The sequence below is a fragment of the Mesoplodon densirostris genome, chromosome 14 (genome assembly GCF_025265405.1).
Source record: "Mesoplodon densirostris isolate mMesDen1 chromosome 14, mMesDen1 primary haplotype, whole genome shotgun sequence".
NCBI classification, from domain to species: Eukaryota; Metazoa; Chordata; class Mammalia; order Artiodactyla; family Ziphiidae; genus Mesoplodon; species Mesoplodon densirostris.
Genome location: NC_082674.1, coordinates 37,397,351 through 37,412,745, shown reverse-complemented (window position 1 = coordinate 37,412,745; position 15,395 = coordinate 37,397,351). Strand labels below are relative to the sequence as shown.

At 37.7% G+C, this 15,395-nt stretch overlaps 1 protein-coding gene across 4 annotated transcripts in view; it reads left to right on the top strand.

The window, feature by feature from the left end:
* Positions 1–15,395, top strand: part of SRBD1 (S1 RNA binding domain 1) — a 226,706-nt gene that overhangs the window by 175,628 nt on the left and 35,683 nt on the right. For all 4 annotated transcript variants that reach the window (XM_060117692.1, XM_060117691.1, XM_060117694.1 and 1 more), the window contains exon 17: positions 14,945–15,051. In XM_060117692.1, the coding sequence (XP_059973675.1) occupies positions 14,945–15,051 (107 nt within the window). The remainder of the gene's footprint in view (positions 1–14,944; positions 15,052–15,395) is intronic.

Here is a 15,395-nt window from a genome sequence, read left to right as displayed (position 1 = left end):
TATTATTATTTTTTCCTTCAAAGTTTAAAAGATTGACTTTAAAGACAACTTGTACTAACTCAGTTTAAATATTACAATTGCTGATAATTTGAAAAAAGTTATACTCAATAACTTCCTTTCTGAAAAATACACTGAAAGTTTTTAACTAAACCTGATTTAAAGAAAGCATTTTGCCAATAGATGATAAACTTCTCAAACTTTTTTTTAAATTAATTTTTATTGGAGTATAGTGCTTTACAATGGTGTGTTTGTTTCTGCTGTATAACAGAGTGAATCAGCTATACCTATACATTTATCCCCATATCCCCTCCCTCTTGTGTCCCTATACCACCCCCCTAGGTGGTCACAAAGCACTGAGCTGGTCTCCCTGTGCTGTGCAGCTGCTTCCCACTAGCTATCTGTTTTACATTTGGTAGTGTATATATGTCAGTGCTACTCTCTCACTTCGTCCCAGCTTACCTTTAGCCCTCCCGGTGTCCTCAAGTGCATTCTCTACATCTGCTTCTTTATTCCTGTCCTGCCCCTAAGTTCATCAGAATCTTTTTCTTTTTTTTTTAGATTCCATATATATATGTGTTAGCATACAGTATTTGTTTTCTCTTTCTGACTTACTTCACTGTGTATGACACACTCTAGGTCCATCCACCTCACTACAAATAACTCAATTTCATTTCTTTTTATGGCTGAGTAATATTCCATTTTATATATGTGCCACATCTTCCTTATCCATTCATCTGTCGATGGACACTTAGGTTGCTTCCATGTCCTGACTATTGTAAATAGAGCTGCAGTGAACAATGTGGTACATGTCTCTTTTTTAATTATAGTTTTCTCAGGGTATATGCCAAGTAGTGGGATTGCTGGGTCATGTGGTAGTTCTATTTTTAGTTTTTCAAGGAGCCTCCATACTGTTCTCCATATTAGCTGTATCAATTTACATCCCCACCAGCAGTGTAGGAGGGTAACCTTTTCTCCACACCCTCTCCAGCATTTATTTTTGTAGATTTTTTTGATGATGGCCATTCTGAACCAGTGTGAGGTGATAACTCATTGTAGTTTTGATTTGCATTTCTCTAATGATTAGTGATGTTGAGCATCCTTTCATGTGTTTTGTGACAATCTGTATATCTTCTTTGTAGAAATGTTTATTTAGGTCTTCAGCCCATTTTTGAATTGGGTTGTTTGTTTTTTTGATATTGAGATGCATGAGCTGTTTGTATATTTTGGAGATTAATCCTTTGTCAGTTGCTTCATTTGCAAATACTTTCTCCTATTCTGAGGGTTGTCTTTTCGTCTTGTTTATGGTTTCCTGTGCTGTACAAAAACTTTTAAGTTTCATTAGGTCCCATTTGTTTATTGTTGTTTTTATTTCCATTTCTCTACAAGGTGGATCAAAAAGGATCTTGCTGTGATTTATGTCATAGAGTGTTCTGCCTATGTTTTCCTGTAAGAGTTTTAGAGTGTTTGGCCTTACATTTAGTTCTTTAATCCATTTGGAGTTTATTTTTGTGTATGGTGTTAGGAAGTGTTCTAATTTCATTCTTTAACATGTAGCTGTCCAGTTTTCCCAGCACCACTTATTGAAGAGGCTGTCTTTTCTCCATTGTATACTTTTGCCTCTTTTATCAAAGATAACATGACCATATGTGCATAGGTTTATCTCTGGGCTTTCTATCCTGTTCCATTGATCTGTATTTCTGTTTTTGTGCCAGTACCATACTGTCTTGATTACTGTAGCTTTGTAGTATAGTCTAAGGTCACGGAACCTGATTCCTCCAGGAATCTTTTGTGTTTCCATACAAATTGTGAGATTTTTTTTGTTCTAGTTCTGTGAAAAATGGTAGTTTGATAAGGATTGCTTTGAATCTGTAGATTGCTTTGGGTAGTATAATCATTTTCACAATGTTGATTCTTCTAATCCAAGAACATGGTATATCTCTCCATCTGTTTGTATCATCTTTAATTTCTTTCATCAGTATCTTATAGTTTTCTGCATACAGGCCTTCTGTCTCCTTAGGTAGGTTTATTCCTAGGTATTTTATTCTTTTTCTTGCAATGGTAAATGGGAGTGTTTCCATAACTCCTCTTTCAGATTTTTCATCATTAGTTTATAGGAATGCAGGAGGTTTCTGTGCATTAACTTTGTATCCTACTTTACTAAATTCATTGATTAGCTCTAGTAGTTGTCTGGTAGCATCTTTAGGATTCTCTATGTATAGTATCATGTCATCTGCAAACAGTGACAGTTTTACTTCTTCTTTTCCCATTTGGATTCCTTTTCTTTTTCTTCTCTGATTGCCATGGCTAAAACTTCCAAAACTATGTTGAATAAGAGTGGTGAGAGTGGGCAACCTTGTCTCGTTCCTGACCTTAGAGGAAATGGTTTCAGTTTTTCACCATTGAGAATGATGTTGGCTGTGGGTTTGTCCTATATGGCCTTTATTATGTTGAGGGAGGTTCCCTCTATGCCTACTTTCTGGAGAGTTTTTATCACAAATGGGTGTTGAATTTTGTCCAAAGCTTTTTCTTCATCTATTGAGATGATCATATGGTTTTTATCCTTCCATTTGTTAATATGGTGTATCACATTGATTGATTTACACATATTGAAGAGTCCTTGCATTCCTGGGATAAACCCCACTTGATCATGGTGTATGATCCTTTTAATGTGCTGTTGGATTCTGTTTGCTAGTATTTTGTTGAGGATTTTTGCATCTATGTTCATCAGTGATCTTGGCCTATAGTTGTCTTTTTTTGTGACATATTTGTCTGGTTTTGTTGTCAGGGTGACGGTGGCCTCGTAGAATGAGTTTGAGAGTGTTCCTCCCTCTTTCATATTGTGGAAGAGTTTGAGAAAGATAGGTATTAGCTCTTCTCTAAATGTTTGATAGAATTCGCCCATGAAGCCATCTGGTCCTGGGCTTTTGTTTGTTGGAAGATTTTTAACCACAGTTTCAATATCAGTGCTTGTGATTGGTCTGTTTATATTTTCTATTTCTTCTGGGTTCAGTCTTGGAAAGTTGTGCTTTTCTAAGTATGTGTCCATTTCTTCCAGGTTGTCCATTTTATTGGCATATAGTTGCTTGCAGTAATCTCTCATGATCCTTTGTATTTCTGCAGTGTCAGTTGTAACTTCTTTTTCATTTCTAATTCTGTTGTTTTGAGTCTTCTCCCTTTTTTTTTCTTGATGAGTCTGGCTAATGGCTTATCAATTTTGATTATGTTCTCAAAGAACCAGCTTTTAGTTTTATTGATCTTTGCTATTGTTTCCTTCATTTCTTCTTCATTTATTTCTGATCTGATCTTTATGATTTCTTTCCTTCTGCTAACTTTGGGGTTTTTTTGTTCTTCTTTCTCTAATTGCTTTAGGTGTATGGTTAGGTTGTTTATTTGAGGTTTTTCTTGTTACTTGAGGTAGGATTGTATTGCTATAAACTTCCCTCTTAGAACTGCTTTTGCTGCATCCCATAGGTTTTGGGTCATCGTGTTTTTATTGTCATTTGCTTCTAGGTATTTTTTGATTTCCACTTTGATTTCTTCATTGATTTCTTGGTTATTTAGTAGCATATGGTTTAGCTTCCATATGTTTGTATTTTTTACAGTTTTTTTCCTGTAATTGATATCTAGTCTCATAGCGTTGTGGTTGGAAAAGATACTTGATATGATTTCAACTTCCTTAAATTTACCAAGGCCTGATTTGTGACCCAAGATATGATCTATCCTGGAGAATGTTCCATGAGCACTTGAGAAGAAAGCGTATTTTGTTGTTTTTGGATGGAATGTCCTATAAATATCAATTAAGTCCATCTTGTTTAATGTATCATTTAAAGCTTGTATTTCCTTATTTATTTTCATTTTGGGTGATCTGTCCATTGGTGAAACTGGTGTGTTGATGTCCCCTACTATGATTGTGTTACTGTCAATTTCCCCTTTTATGGCTGTAAGCATTTGCCTTATGTACTGAGGTGCTCCTATGTTTGGTGCATAAATATTTACAATTGTTATATCTTCTTCTTGGATTGATCCCTTGATCATTATGTAGTGTCCTTCTTTGTCTCTTGTAACAGTCTTTATTTTAAAGCAATTATGTCTGATGGGAGAATTGCTATTCCAGCTTTCTTTTCATTTCCATTTGCATGGAATATCTTTCTCCATCCCCTCACTTTCACTCTGTATGTGCCCCTAGGTCTGAAGTGGGTCTCTTGTAGACAGCATATATACGGGTCTTGTTATTGTATCCATTCAGCCAGTCTGTGTCTTTTGGTTGGAGCATTTAATCCATTTACATTGAAGGTAATTATTGATATGTATGTTCCTATTACCATTTTCTTAATTGTTTTGTGTTTGTTTTTGTAGGTCTTTTCCTTTTCTTGTATTTCCGGCCTAGAGAAGTTCCTTTAGAATTTGTTTTAAAGCTGCTTTGGTGGTGCTGAATTCTCTCAGCTTTTGCTTGTCTGTAAAGGTTTCAATTTCTCTTTTGAATCTGAATGAGATCCTTGCTGGGTAGAGTAATCTTGGTTGTAGGTTTTTCCCTTTCATCAATTTAAATATGTTCTGCCACTCCTTTCTGGCTTGTAGAGTTTCTGCTGAAAGATCAGCTGTTAACCTTATAGGGATTCCTTTGTATGTTATTTGTTGCTTTTCCCTTGCTGCTTTTTTTTATATATACAGCAAGTTCTTATTAGTTATCCATTTTATACCTATTAGTGTATGTATGTCACTGTATGGGACTCTTTATGCTTCCTGGACTTGATTTACTATTTCCTTTCCCATGTTAGGGAAGTTTTCAACTATAATCTCTTCAAATATTTTCTCACTCCCTTTTTTTTTCTCTTCTTCTTCCGGGACTTCTATAATATGAATGTTGGTGCGTTTAATGTTGTCCCAGAGGTCTCTGATACTGTCCTCAATTCTTTTCATTCTTTTTTCTTTATTCTGCTCTGTGGTAGTTTTTTCCACTGTTTTATCTTCCAGGTCACTTATCCATTCTTCTGCCTCAGTTATTCTGCTATTGATTCCTTCTAGAGAATTTTTAATTTCATTTATTGTGTTATTCATCATTGTTTGTTTGACCTTTAGCTCTTCTAGGTCCTTGATAAATGTTACTTGTATTTTCTCCATTCTGTTTCCAAGATTTTGGATCATCTTTACTATAGCTACTCTGAATTCTTTTTCAGGTAGACTGCCTATTTCCTCTTCATTTGTTTGGTCTGGTGGGTTTTTACCTTGCTCCTTCATCTGCTGCGTATTTCTCTGTCTTCTCATTTTGATTAGCTTACTGTGTTTAGGGTCTCCTTTTTGCAGGCTGCAGGTTCGTAGTTCCTGTTGTTTTTGGTGTCTGCCCTCAGTTGGTAAGGTTGGTTCAGTGGGTTGTGTAGGCTTCCTCGTGGAGAGGACTGGTGCCTGTGTTCTCATGGACAAGACTGGATCTTGTCTTTCTGGTGGGCAGGATCAGGTCCAGTGGTATGTTTTGGGGTGTCTGTGAACTTATTATGATTTTAGGCAGCCTCTCTGCTAATGGATGCGGTTATGTTCCTGTTTGCTAGTTGTTTGGCATGGTGCACTCAGCAGTGGAGCTTTCTGGTCATTGACTGCACCTGACTCTTAGTGTTGAGATGGAGATTTCTGGGAGACCTCTTGCCAATTGATATTACCTGGGGCCGGGAGGTCTCTGGTGGACCTGTTTCCTGAACTTGGCTCTCGCACCTCAGAGGCTCAGGCCTGACACCCAGCCGGAGCACCAAGACCCTGTCAGCCACACAGCTCAGAATAAAAGGGAGAAAATAAGAAAGAAGAAATAAATTAATTAATTAAAATTATTAAAATAAAGAATTTTTAATATATTATTAAAATAAAAAGAAAAAAGGAGAAGAGAGCAACCAAACCAGTAAACAAATCCACCAATGATAACAAGCGCCAAAAACTAAACTAAGGTAAACATAAAAATTAGAAACTAGTCAGTCGCATACAGCAAATCCCAAGTCTGTAGTTGCTCCCAAAGTCCACTGCCTCAATTTTGGGATGATTCGTTTTCTATTCAGGTATTCCACAGATGCAGGGTACATCAGGTTGATTGTGGAGATTTAATCTACTGCTCCTGAGGCTATACGGAGAAATTTCCCTTTCTCTTCTCTGTTGGCACAGCTTCTGGGATTCAGCTTTGGATTCGGCCCCGCCTCTGCATGTAGGTTGCCCTCTGGCGTCCGTTCTTTGCCCAGACAGGAGGGGGTTAAAGGAGCGGCTGATTGGGGGCTCTGGCTCCCTCAGGCCCAGGGAAAGGAGGGGTACGGAATGCTGGGTGAGCCGGCGGCGGCAGAGGCCAGTGTGACATTGCAACAGCCTGGGGTGTGCCGTGTGTTCTCCCGGAGAAGTTGTCCCTCGATCACAGGACCCTGGCAGTGGCGGGATGAACAGCCTTCCGCGAGGGGAGGTGTGGATAGTGACCTGTGCTTGTACACAGGATTCTTGGTGGCTGTAGCAGCAGCGTTAGAGTTTCACGCTCTTCTCTGGTGCCCGCGCTGCTAGCCGCAGCTTGTGCCCATCTCTGAAGCTGTTTAGGCGATGCTCTGAATCTCCTCTCCTCGCACACCCTGAAGCAATATTCTCTTGCTTCTTAAGCAGTTCCAGAGTTTTTCTCGGACTCCCTCCCAGCTAGCTGTGCTGCACTAGCCTCCCCCTCCCTTCAGGCTCTGTTCACGCAGCCAACCCCAGTCCTCTCCCTGAGGTCTGATCTCCAAAGCCGGAGCCTCAGCTCCCAGTCCCCACCCAATCCGGCGGGTGAGCAGACAAGCCTCTCAGGCTGGTGAGTGCTGGTCGGCACTGATCCTCTGTGCGGGAATCTCTCCGCTTTGCCCTCTGCACCCCTGTTGCTGCGCTCTCCTCCGTGGCTCCGAAGCTTCCCCCCGCCACTCCCTGTCTCTGCCAGTGAGAGGGCTTCCTGGTGTGTGGAAACTTTTCCTCCTTCATAGCTCCCTCCCAGAGGTAAAGGTCCCATCCCTGTTCTTTTGTCTGTTTTTTTCTTTTTTCTTTTGCCCTACCCAGCTACATGGGGAGTTTCTTGCCTTTGGGGAAGTCTGAGGTCTTCTGCCAGCATTCAGTAGGTGTTCTGTAGGAGTTGTTCCACATGTAGATGTATTTTTGATGTATATGTGGGGAGGAAGGTGATCTCCACGTCTTACTCCTCCACCATCTTGAAGGTCCTCCCTAGTTATCTATTTTATAAATAGTATCAATAGTATGTGTGTGTCAATCCTAATCTCCCAGTTTCTCCCACCCACCCCCCTTTCCCCATTGGTATCCATACATTTGTTCTCTACATCTGTTTCTCTCTTTCTGCTTTGCAAATAAGATCATCTGTACCATTTTTCTAGATTCCACATATATGCGTTCATACATACGATATTTGTTTTTTTCTTTCTGACTTAATTTTTAAAATACTTTGCTTTATAACTCTGTAAAGTTACTCTTTAACCTTTCTATCAATCCGCGGTCAAAGGGACCATCATTTATCAAAAGATCAAATGAGACATCAGTGAACAAAACACATGTTCCTGGCCAGTTTATATATTCTTCTCACATGATAGTCTCAGTTGGCTGCATATTTTTATTGCACTGTTCACTCCATGTTAAGGATATGTGCAACAGGCTTGATGTGGTCTATTCTATTTCTTTATTGATTTTTTTAATGCTGCATGGCAAGCCACCAAATTAACTTTATGACCCACTAATTGGTCACAAGCCTCAGTTTGAAAACCATTGGTTTTAACCGGTCATTATCATCTGCTGGAAATAGGGCCAGCTTCCCTAAAGCATATGGCCTTACAGAGGTTGAGTGGATGCATGAAACACAATCAGGCTTCTGTTTGGAAGGAGGAAAAGGGGGTTGGAGACTAGAGGTAGGATAGGCAACCAAGATTGTCTGCTATAGGGACTGCTACTCATTTAGATATCCTAAGCATCTGATGTGTTTGGAAGTATGTGGAGTTGTTTGCATTTATTCTAGCGACCCCTAAATATTACTCTTAGTTTTTCCTATTTGGTTAAAGTTATGTCTCTTTCCTCAAATATTTTTTCTTGTTACTTTCATTGTACTTGCCTCTATATTGTCACCCATCTTCTACCCTCTCATTTTGTAAAGTCCCCTTTTCATTTTGCTGATCCTCATCTGCTTAGACACAGAAAAGGCTATCCAGCTTCTTAAAAGCTGTGGCTCCTAAATAATCAGATTCTTAGTGAGGTCTTGGGTTTTACTTTATGATATTTTTCATGATTATATTTGCTTATTAAATTTTTATAATTGTGTCTATATTTTTAAGCTGTGGTCTGAGTAGTTACCAGCTAGGTTATCTCTGAAAAACAAAAACAGTCTTGCAGATCAAAAACTTCAGCTGTTATTAAATGATAATAGTGTAATCACAGTACCTAGAGAGTCTATTTACTATATTGTCTTCCTAAGAGTTTAAGGTTATCAAACCTATCCTTGATTCCTTAAGACATATGGAGAGGAGAAGAATGCTGAACTACAGTTTCATGTCTGGGAACATTAACGGGCGATCTTTAATTTTAGAATTGTGAATAACATCAACTCTTTTGAGCCATTCACTGTGGTAATCTGGCTTCAATTAACCAACAAATAGTTATTCAGATACTGCAATTCTAAGATGCATATTTTCTCACATTTTAACACTCTGATAGTAGGATGCATCTTCCAATTAATGATGTCCTCTGGTTGCTGCTGGCCTTGTGGCAAATCATGGTGTAGCATCTGCGTGAATTTGATTGTGAATCCTGGAGACATGGCTGAACTGCAGACTCTTCACTGTTCTAGTCAATAAACTATTGAACAATGAAACATTTAAGGACCTTTAAGGAAAAGTAGGAGTTTTGTTGCTGTCTAAAATCTTTTATGTTGAGATTAAGGTAGGACTACAGAATGAGCATCTGACAGCTTGAAAGAAAATCTCAGAAACTATAGAGTATTACTCTTTTAAGAAATGCTGCATTATCTAGTGCTCAGTAGCATAAAAGATAAAATGGGTGGAAGAATTTGGACATCTATGACTCCGACTTTAAAAAGTGATACAGAAAAGTTGAATGTTTAATGTGAAGAAATTTTAGGAATACCTTCATCAGATTAAATTGCTTATATTTTCCTTTTTGTCTATGCATGATGTATGTTTTAAAACTTTCTAAATAAGTCTAAAAGAGTTCTTTTAATTTTTATAAAACAAAAATTCTGAGTAACAAGAAAGCATTGTGTCATGGTTTAATTGGTAGTATATCTTCTTTCTTAGTGGTATATAAAATAATGGTGCTTCTTATAAGCAATAGTATCTTCAGTTTCATGAAATATGAGAGTTTGGTTTACTGTCAGATTTACTGAGTATTCGTGTTCTGCTTCCTATTATAATTCACTCTCTCCTCTTAAGAACAACTAAGGGACAGAATACATATGCAGGTGAAGATAAGACTACAAGGCAGTGCATGAATGATAGTGACCAGTATGGCTCAAAGTGTGCTCCCAGAACCAACAGCAACAACATTACTGGGGAGCTTCTTAGAATGCAAATTCTCAGGCCCCACCTCAGACCTACTGAATCAAAGACTCTGGATGTGGGGCCCAGCAACCTGTGTTTTAACAAACCCTGCAGGTGATTTTTATGGCAAGCTAAAGTTGGAGAACCCCTGCTCTGACAGAATTTCACAAAAGGGAAAAATACTGGTGCTGTTATATTTGAGTCAAGTGTATGAGTAATTTAGAGAGTAAGAACAGATTCCTTAAGTTCAGCTCAATTACATTGGCTAACAGTGTGTCTAAAAGAAATGAAGAAATTTACTTTGCTGTGTCTCAGCCTGCTACCAGTAGTATAGGCAAAGGGACTAGTCCAAGAACTGCATGTTCTTTACTTTTTTTTTTTTTTTTTTTTTTGCAGTGTAACATAACTTTGGGGTTTTTTTTTGAATTTTTGAATTTTATTTTATTTATTTTTTTATACAGCAGGTCCTTATTAGTCATCAGTTTTATACACATCAGTGTATACATGTTAATCCCAATCTCCCTATTCATCACACCACCACCACCACCCCCTGTGTCGCTTTTCCCCCTTGGTGTCCATACATTTGTTCTCTACATCTGTGTCTCAACTTCTGCCCTGCAAACCTGACAGTCTCTAGATCCATCCACGTCTCAAAAAATGACCCACTTTTGTTCTTTTTATGGCTGAGTAATATTCCATTGTATATATGCACTACATCTTCTTTATCCATTCGTCTGTCGGCAGGCATTTAGGTTGCTTTCATGACCTGGCTATTGTAAACAGTGCTGCAATGAACATTGGGGTACATGTTTCCTTTTGAATTATGTTTTTCTCAAGGTATATGCCCAGTAGTGGGATTGCTGGGTCATATGGTAATTCTATTTTTAGTTTTCTAAGGAACCTCCATACTGTTCTCCATAGTGGCTGTATCAATTTACATTCCCATCAACAGTGCAAGAGGGTTCCCTTTTCTCCACACCCTCTCCAGCATTTGTTGTTTGTAGATTTTCTGATGATGCCCATTCTAACTGGTGTGAGGTGATACCTCATTGTAGTTTTGATTTGCATTTCTCTAATAATTAATGATGTTGAGCAGCTTTTCATGTGCTTCTTGGCCATCTGTACATCTTCTTTGGAGAAATGTCTATTTAGGTCTTCTGCCCATTTTTGGATTGGGTTTGTTTCTTTAATATTGAGCTGCATGAGCTGTTTATATATTTTGGAGATTAATCCTTTGTCCGTTGATTCGTTTGCAAATATCTTCTCCCATTCTGAGGGTTGTCCTTTCGTCTTGTGTATGATTTCCTTTGCTGTGCAAAAGCTTTGAAGTTTTATTAGGTCCCATTTGTTTATTTTTGTTTTTATTTCCATTACTCTAGGAGGTGGATCAAAAAAGATCTTGCTGTGATTCATGTCAAAGGGTGTTCTTCCTATGTTTTCCTCTAAGAGTTTTATAGTGTCCAGTCTTACATTTAGGTCTCGAATCCATTTTGAGTTTATTTTTGTGTATGGTGTTAGGGAGTGTTCTAATTACATTCTTTTACATGTAGCTATCCAGTTTTCCCAGCACCACTTATTGAAGAGACTGTCTTTTCTCCATTGTATATCCTTGCCTCCTTTGTCATAGATTAGTTGACCATAGGTGCGTGGGTTTATCTCTGGGCTTTCTATCTTGTTCCATTGATCTGTGTTTCTGTTTTTGTGCCAGTACCATATTGTCTTGATTACTGTAGCTTTGAGGTATAGTCTGAAGTCAGGGAGTCTGATTCCTCCTGCTCCGTTTTTTTCCCTCAAGACTGCTTTGGCTATTCGGGGTCTTTTGTGTCTCCATACAAATTGTGAGATTTTTTTGTTCTAGTTCCATAAAAAATGCCATTGGTAATTTGATGGGGATTACACTGAATCTGTAGATTGCTTTGGGTCGTATAGTCATTTTCACAATATTGATTCTTCCAATCCAAGAACATGGTATATCTGTCCATCTATTGGTATCATCTTTAATTTCTTTCATCAGTGTCTTATAGTTTTCTACATACAGGTCTTTTGTCTCCCTAGGTAGGTTTATTCCTAGGTATTTTATTCTTTTTGTTGCAGTGGTAAATGGGAGTGTTTCCTTAATTTCTCTTTCAGATTTTTCATCATTAGTGTATAGGAATGCAAGAGATTTCTGTGCATTAATTTTGTGTCCTGCAACTTTGCCAGATTCATTGATTAGCTCTAGTAGTTTTCTGGTGGCATCTTTAGGATTCTCTATGTATAGTATCATGTCATCTACAAACAGTGACAGTTTTACTTCTTTTCCGATTTGTATTCCTTTTATTTCTTTTTCTTCTTGGATTGCCGTGGCTAGGACTTCCAAAACTATGTTTAATAATATTGGTGAGGGTGGACATCCTTGTCTTGTTCCTGATCTTAGAGGAAATGCTTTCAGTTTTTCACCATTGAGAATGATGTTTGCTGTGGGTTTGTCATATATGGCCTTTATTATGTTGAGGTAGGTTCCCTGTATGCCCACTTTCTGGAGAGTTTTTATCACAAATGGGTGTTGAATTTTGTCAAAAGCTTTTTCTGCATCTGTTGAGATGATCATATGGTTATTCTTCTTCAGTTTGTTAATATGGTGTATCACATTGATTGATTTGCGTATATTGAAGAATCCTTGCATTCCTGGGATAAATCCCACTTGATAATGGTGTATGATCCTTTTATTGTGCTGTTGGATTCTGTTTGCTAGTATTTTGTTGAGGATTTTTGCATCTATATTCTTCATCAGTGATATTGGTCTGTAATTTTCTTTTTTTGTGGTATCTTTGTCTGGTTTTGGTATCAGGGTGATGGTGGCCTCATAGAATGAGTTTGGGAGTGTTCCTTCCTCTGCAGTTTTTTGGAAGAGTTTGAGAAGGATGGGTGTTAGCTGTTCTCTAAATGTTTGATAGAATTCATCTGTGAAGCCATCTGGTCCTGGACTTTTGTTTGTTGGAAGAGTTTTAATCACAGTTTCAATTTCATTACTTGTGATTGGTCTGTTCATATTTTCTGTTTCTTCCTGGTTCAGTCTTGGAAGGTTATACCTTTCTAAGAATTTGTCCATTTCTTCCAGGTTGTCCATTTTATTGGCATAGAGTTGCTTGTAGTAGTCTCTTAGGATGCTTTGTATTTCTGCGGTGTCTGTTGTAACTTCTCCTTTTTCATTTCTAATTTTATTGATTTGAGTCCTCTCCCTCTTTTCCTTGATGAGTCTGGCTAATGGTTTATCAATTTTGTTTATCTTCTCAAAGAACCAGCTTTTAGTTTTACTGATCTTTGCTATTGTTTTCTTTGTTTCTATTTCATTTATTTCTGATCTGATCTTTATGATTTCTTTCCTTCTGCTAACTTCGGGTTTTGTTTGTTCTTTTTTCTCTAGTTCCTTTAGGTGTAAGTTTAGATTGTTTATTTGAGATTTTTCTTGTTTCTTGAGGTAGGCTTGTATAGCTATAAACTTCCCTCTTAGAACTGCTTTTGCTGCATCCCATAGGTTTTGGATCATCATGTTTTCATTGTCATTTGTCTCTACATATTTTTTGATTTCCTCTTTGATTTCTTCAGTGATCTCTTGGTTATTTAGTAATGTATTGTTTAGCCTCCATGTGTTTGTGTTTTTTACATTTTGTTCCCTTTAATTGATTTCTAATCTCATAGCATTGTGGTCAGAAAAGATGCTTGATATGATTTCAGTTTTCTTAAATTTACTGAGTCTTGATTTGTGACCCAAGATGTGATCTATCCTGGAGAATGTTCCGTGCACACTTGAGAAGAGAGTGTAATCTGCTGTTTTTGGATGAAATGTCCTATAAATATCAATTAAATCTATCTAGTCTTTTGTGTCATTTACAGCTTCTGTTTCCTTATTTGTTTTCATTTTGATGATCTGTCCATTGGTGTAAGCGAGGTGCTAAAGTCCCCCACTATTATTGTGTTACTGTCAATTTCCTCTTTTATAGCTGTTAGCAGTTGCCTTATGTATTGAGGTGCTCCTATGTTGGGTGCAAAAATATTTACAATTGTTATATCTTCTTCTTGGATTGATCCCTTGATCATTATGTAGTGTCCTTCCTTGTCTCTTGTAACATTCTTTATTCTAACGTCTATTTTATCTGATATGAGTATAGCTACTCCAGCTTTCTTTTGATTTCCATTTGCATGGAATATCTTTTTCCATCCCCTCACTTTCAGTCTGTATGTGTCCCTAGATCTGAAGTGGGTCTCTTGTAGACAGCATATAGATGGGTCTTGTTTTTGTATCCATTCAGCAAGCCTGTGTCTTTTGGTTGGAGCATTTAATCCATTCATGTTTAAGGTGATTAGCAATATGTATGTTCCTATGACCATTTTCTTAATTGTTTTGGATTTCGTTTCATAGGTCCTTTTCTTCTCTTGTGTTTCCCACTTAGAGAAGTTCCTTTAGCATTTGTTGTAGAGCTGGTTTGGTGGTGCTGAATTCTTTTAGCTTTTGCTTGTCTGTGAAGCTTTTGGTTTCTCCCTCGAATCTGAATGAGATCCTTGCTGGCTAGAGTAATCTTGGTTGTAGGTTCTTCCCTTTCATCACTTTAAGTATATCATGCCACTCCCTTCTGGCTTGTAAAATTTTTGCTGAGAAATCAGCTGTTAACCTTACGGGAGTTCCCTTGTATGTTATTTGTCATTTTTCCCTTGCTGCTTTCAATAATTTTTCTTTGTCTTTAATTTTTGCCAATTTGATTACTATGTGTCTCAGTGTGTTTCTCTTTGGGTTTATCCTGTATGGGACTCTCTGTGCTTCCTGGACTTAGGTGGCTCTTTCCTTTCCCACGTTAGGAAACTTTTCAACTATAATCTCTTCACATATTTTCTCTGGTCCTTTCTCTCTCTCTTCTCCTTCTGGGACCCCTATAATGCAAATGTTGTTGCGTTTAATGTTGTCCCAATGGTGTCTTAGGCTGTCTTCATTTCTTTTCCTTCTTTTTTGTTTATTCTCTTCCACAGCAGTGAACTCCTGCATTCTTTCTTCCAGGTCACTTATCCGTTCTGCCTCAGTTATTCTGCTATTGATTCCTTCTCCTGTAGTTTTCATTTCAGTTATTGCATTGTTCATCTCTGTTTGTTTGTTCTTTAATTCTTCTAGGTCTTTGTTAAACATTTCTTGCATCTTCTCGATCTTTGCCTCTGTTCTTTTTCCAAGGTCTGAATCATCTTCACTGTCATTATTCTGAATTCTTTTTTTTGGAAGGTTGCCTATCTCCACTTCATTTAGTTGTTTTTCTGGGGTTTTATCTTGTTCCTTCATCTGGTACATAGCCCTCTGCCTTTTCATCTTGTCTGTCTTTTTTTGAATGTGGTTTTTTGCATGTTCTTTACTTTTGATTCATATTTGATCTTTGTCTTTTCAGCACGATGTGTCTCAGACTCTACTCAAGGCCACACTGGATAGTGTTGTAGAAGAATGTGTCAGCTTTGTGGGAGTGGATATTAACATCTGTTCAGAAGTTTTGTTAAGGTGAGACAAGAAGTCTGTGGCTGAAGATCACAGAATCTTGAGTTTTACTTGCTATCCAGTTCAAACTCAGCTAGAGCAAGGGGACACGTGTATAAAGTTGTCAAGTGTAGAAAATCTATGAGTTCATACATTGCTTTAGGTAATCAGTCAGAACGGAAGGCAACATTTAAGAAAGGAATTATAACAATTCATGTTATTTTTAATCCTGGAAATCTAACGTGAAGAACATATGGTTGACTATCGAGTGTATTAATGTCGCTAATAGAACTTAAATTAGGTTAACATGGAAAAGAGCTGTTTCCCACCACAGGAGAGTAGATATTTTTCACTAGTTCAGTCTCTTG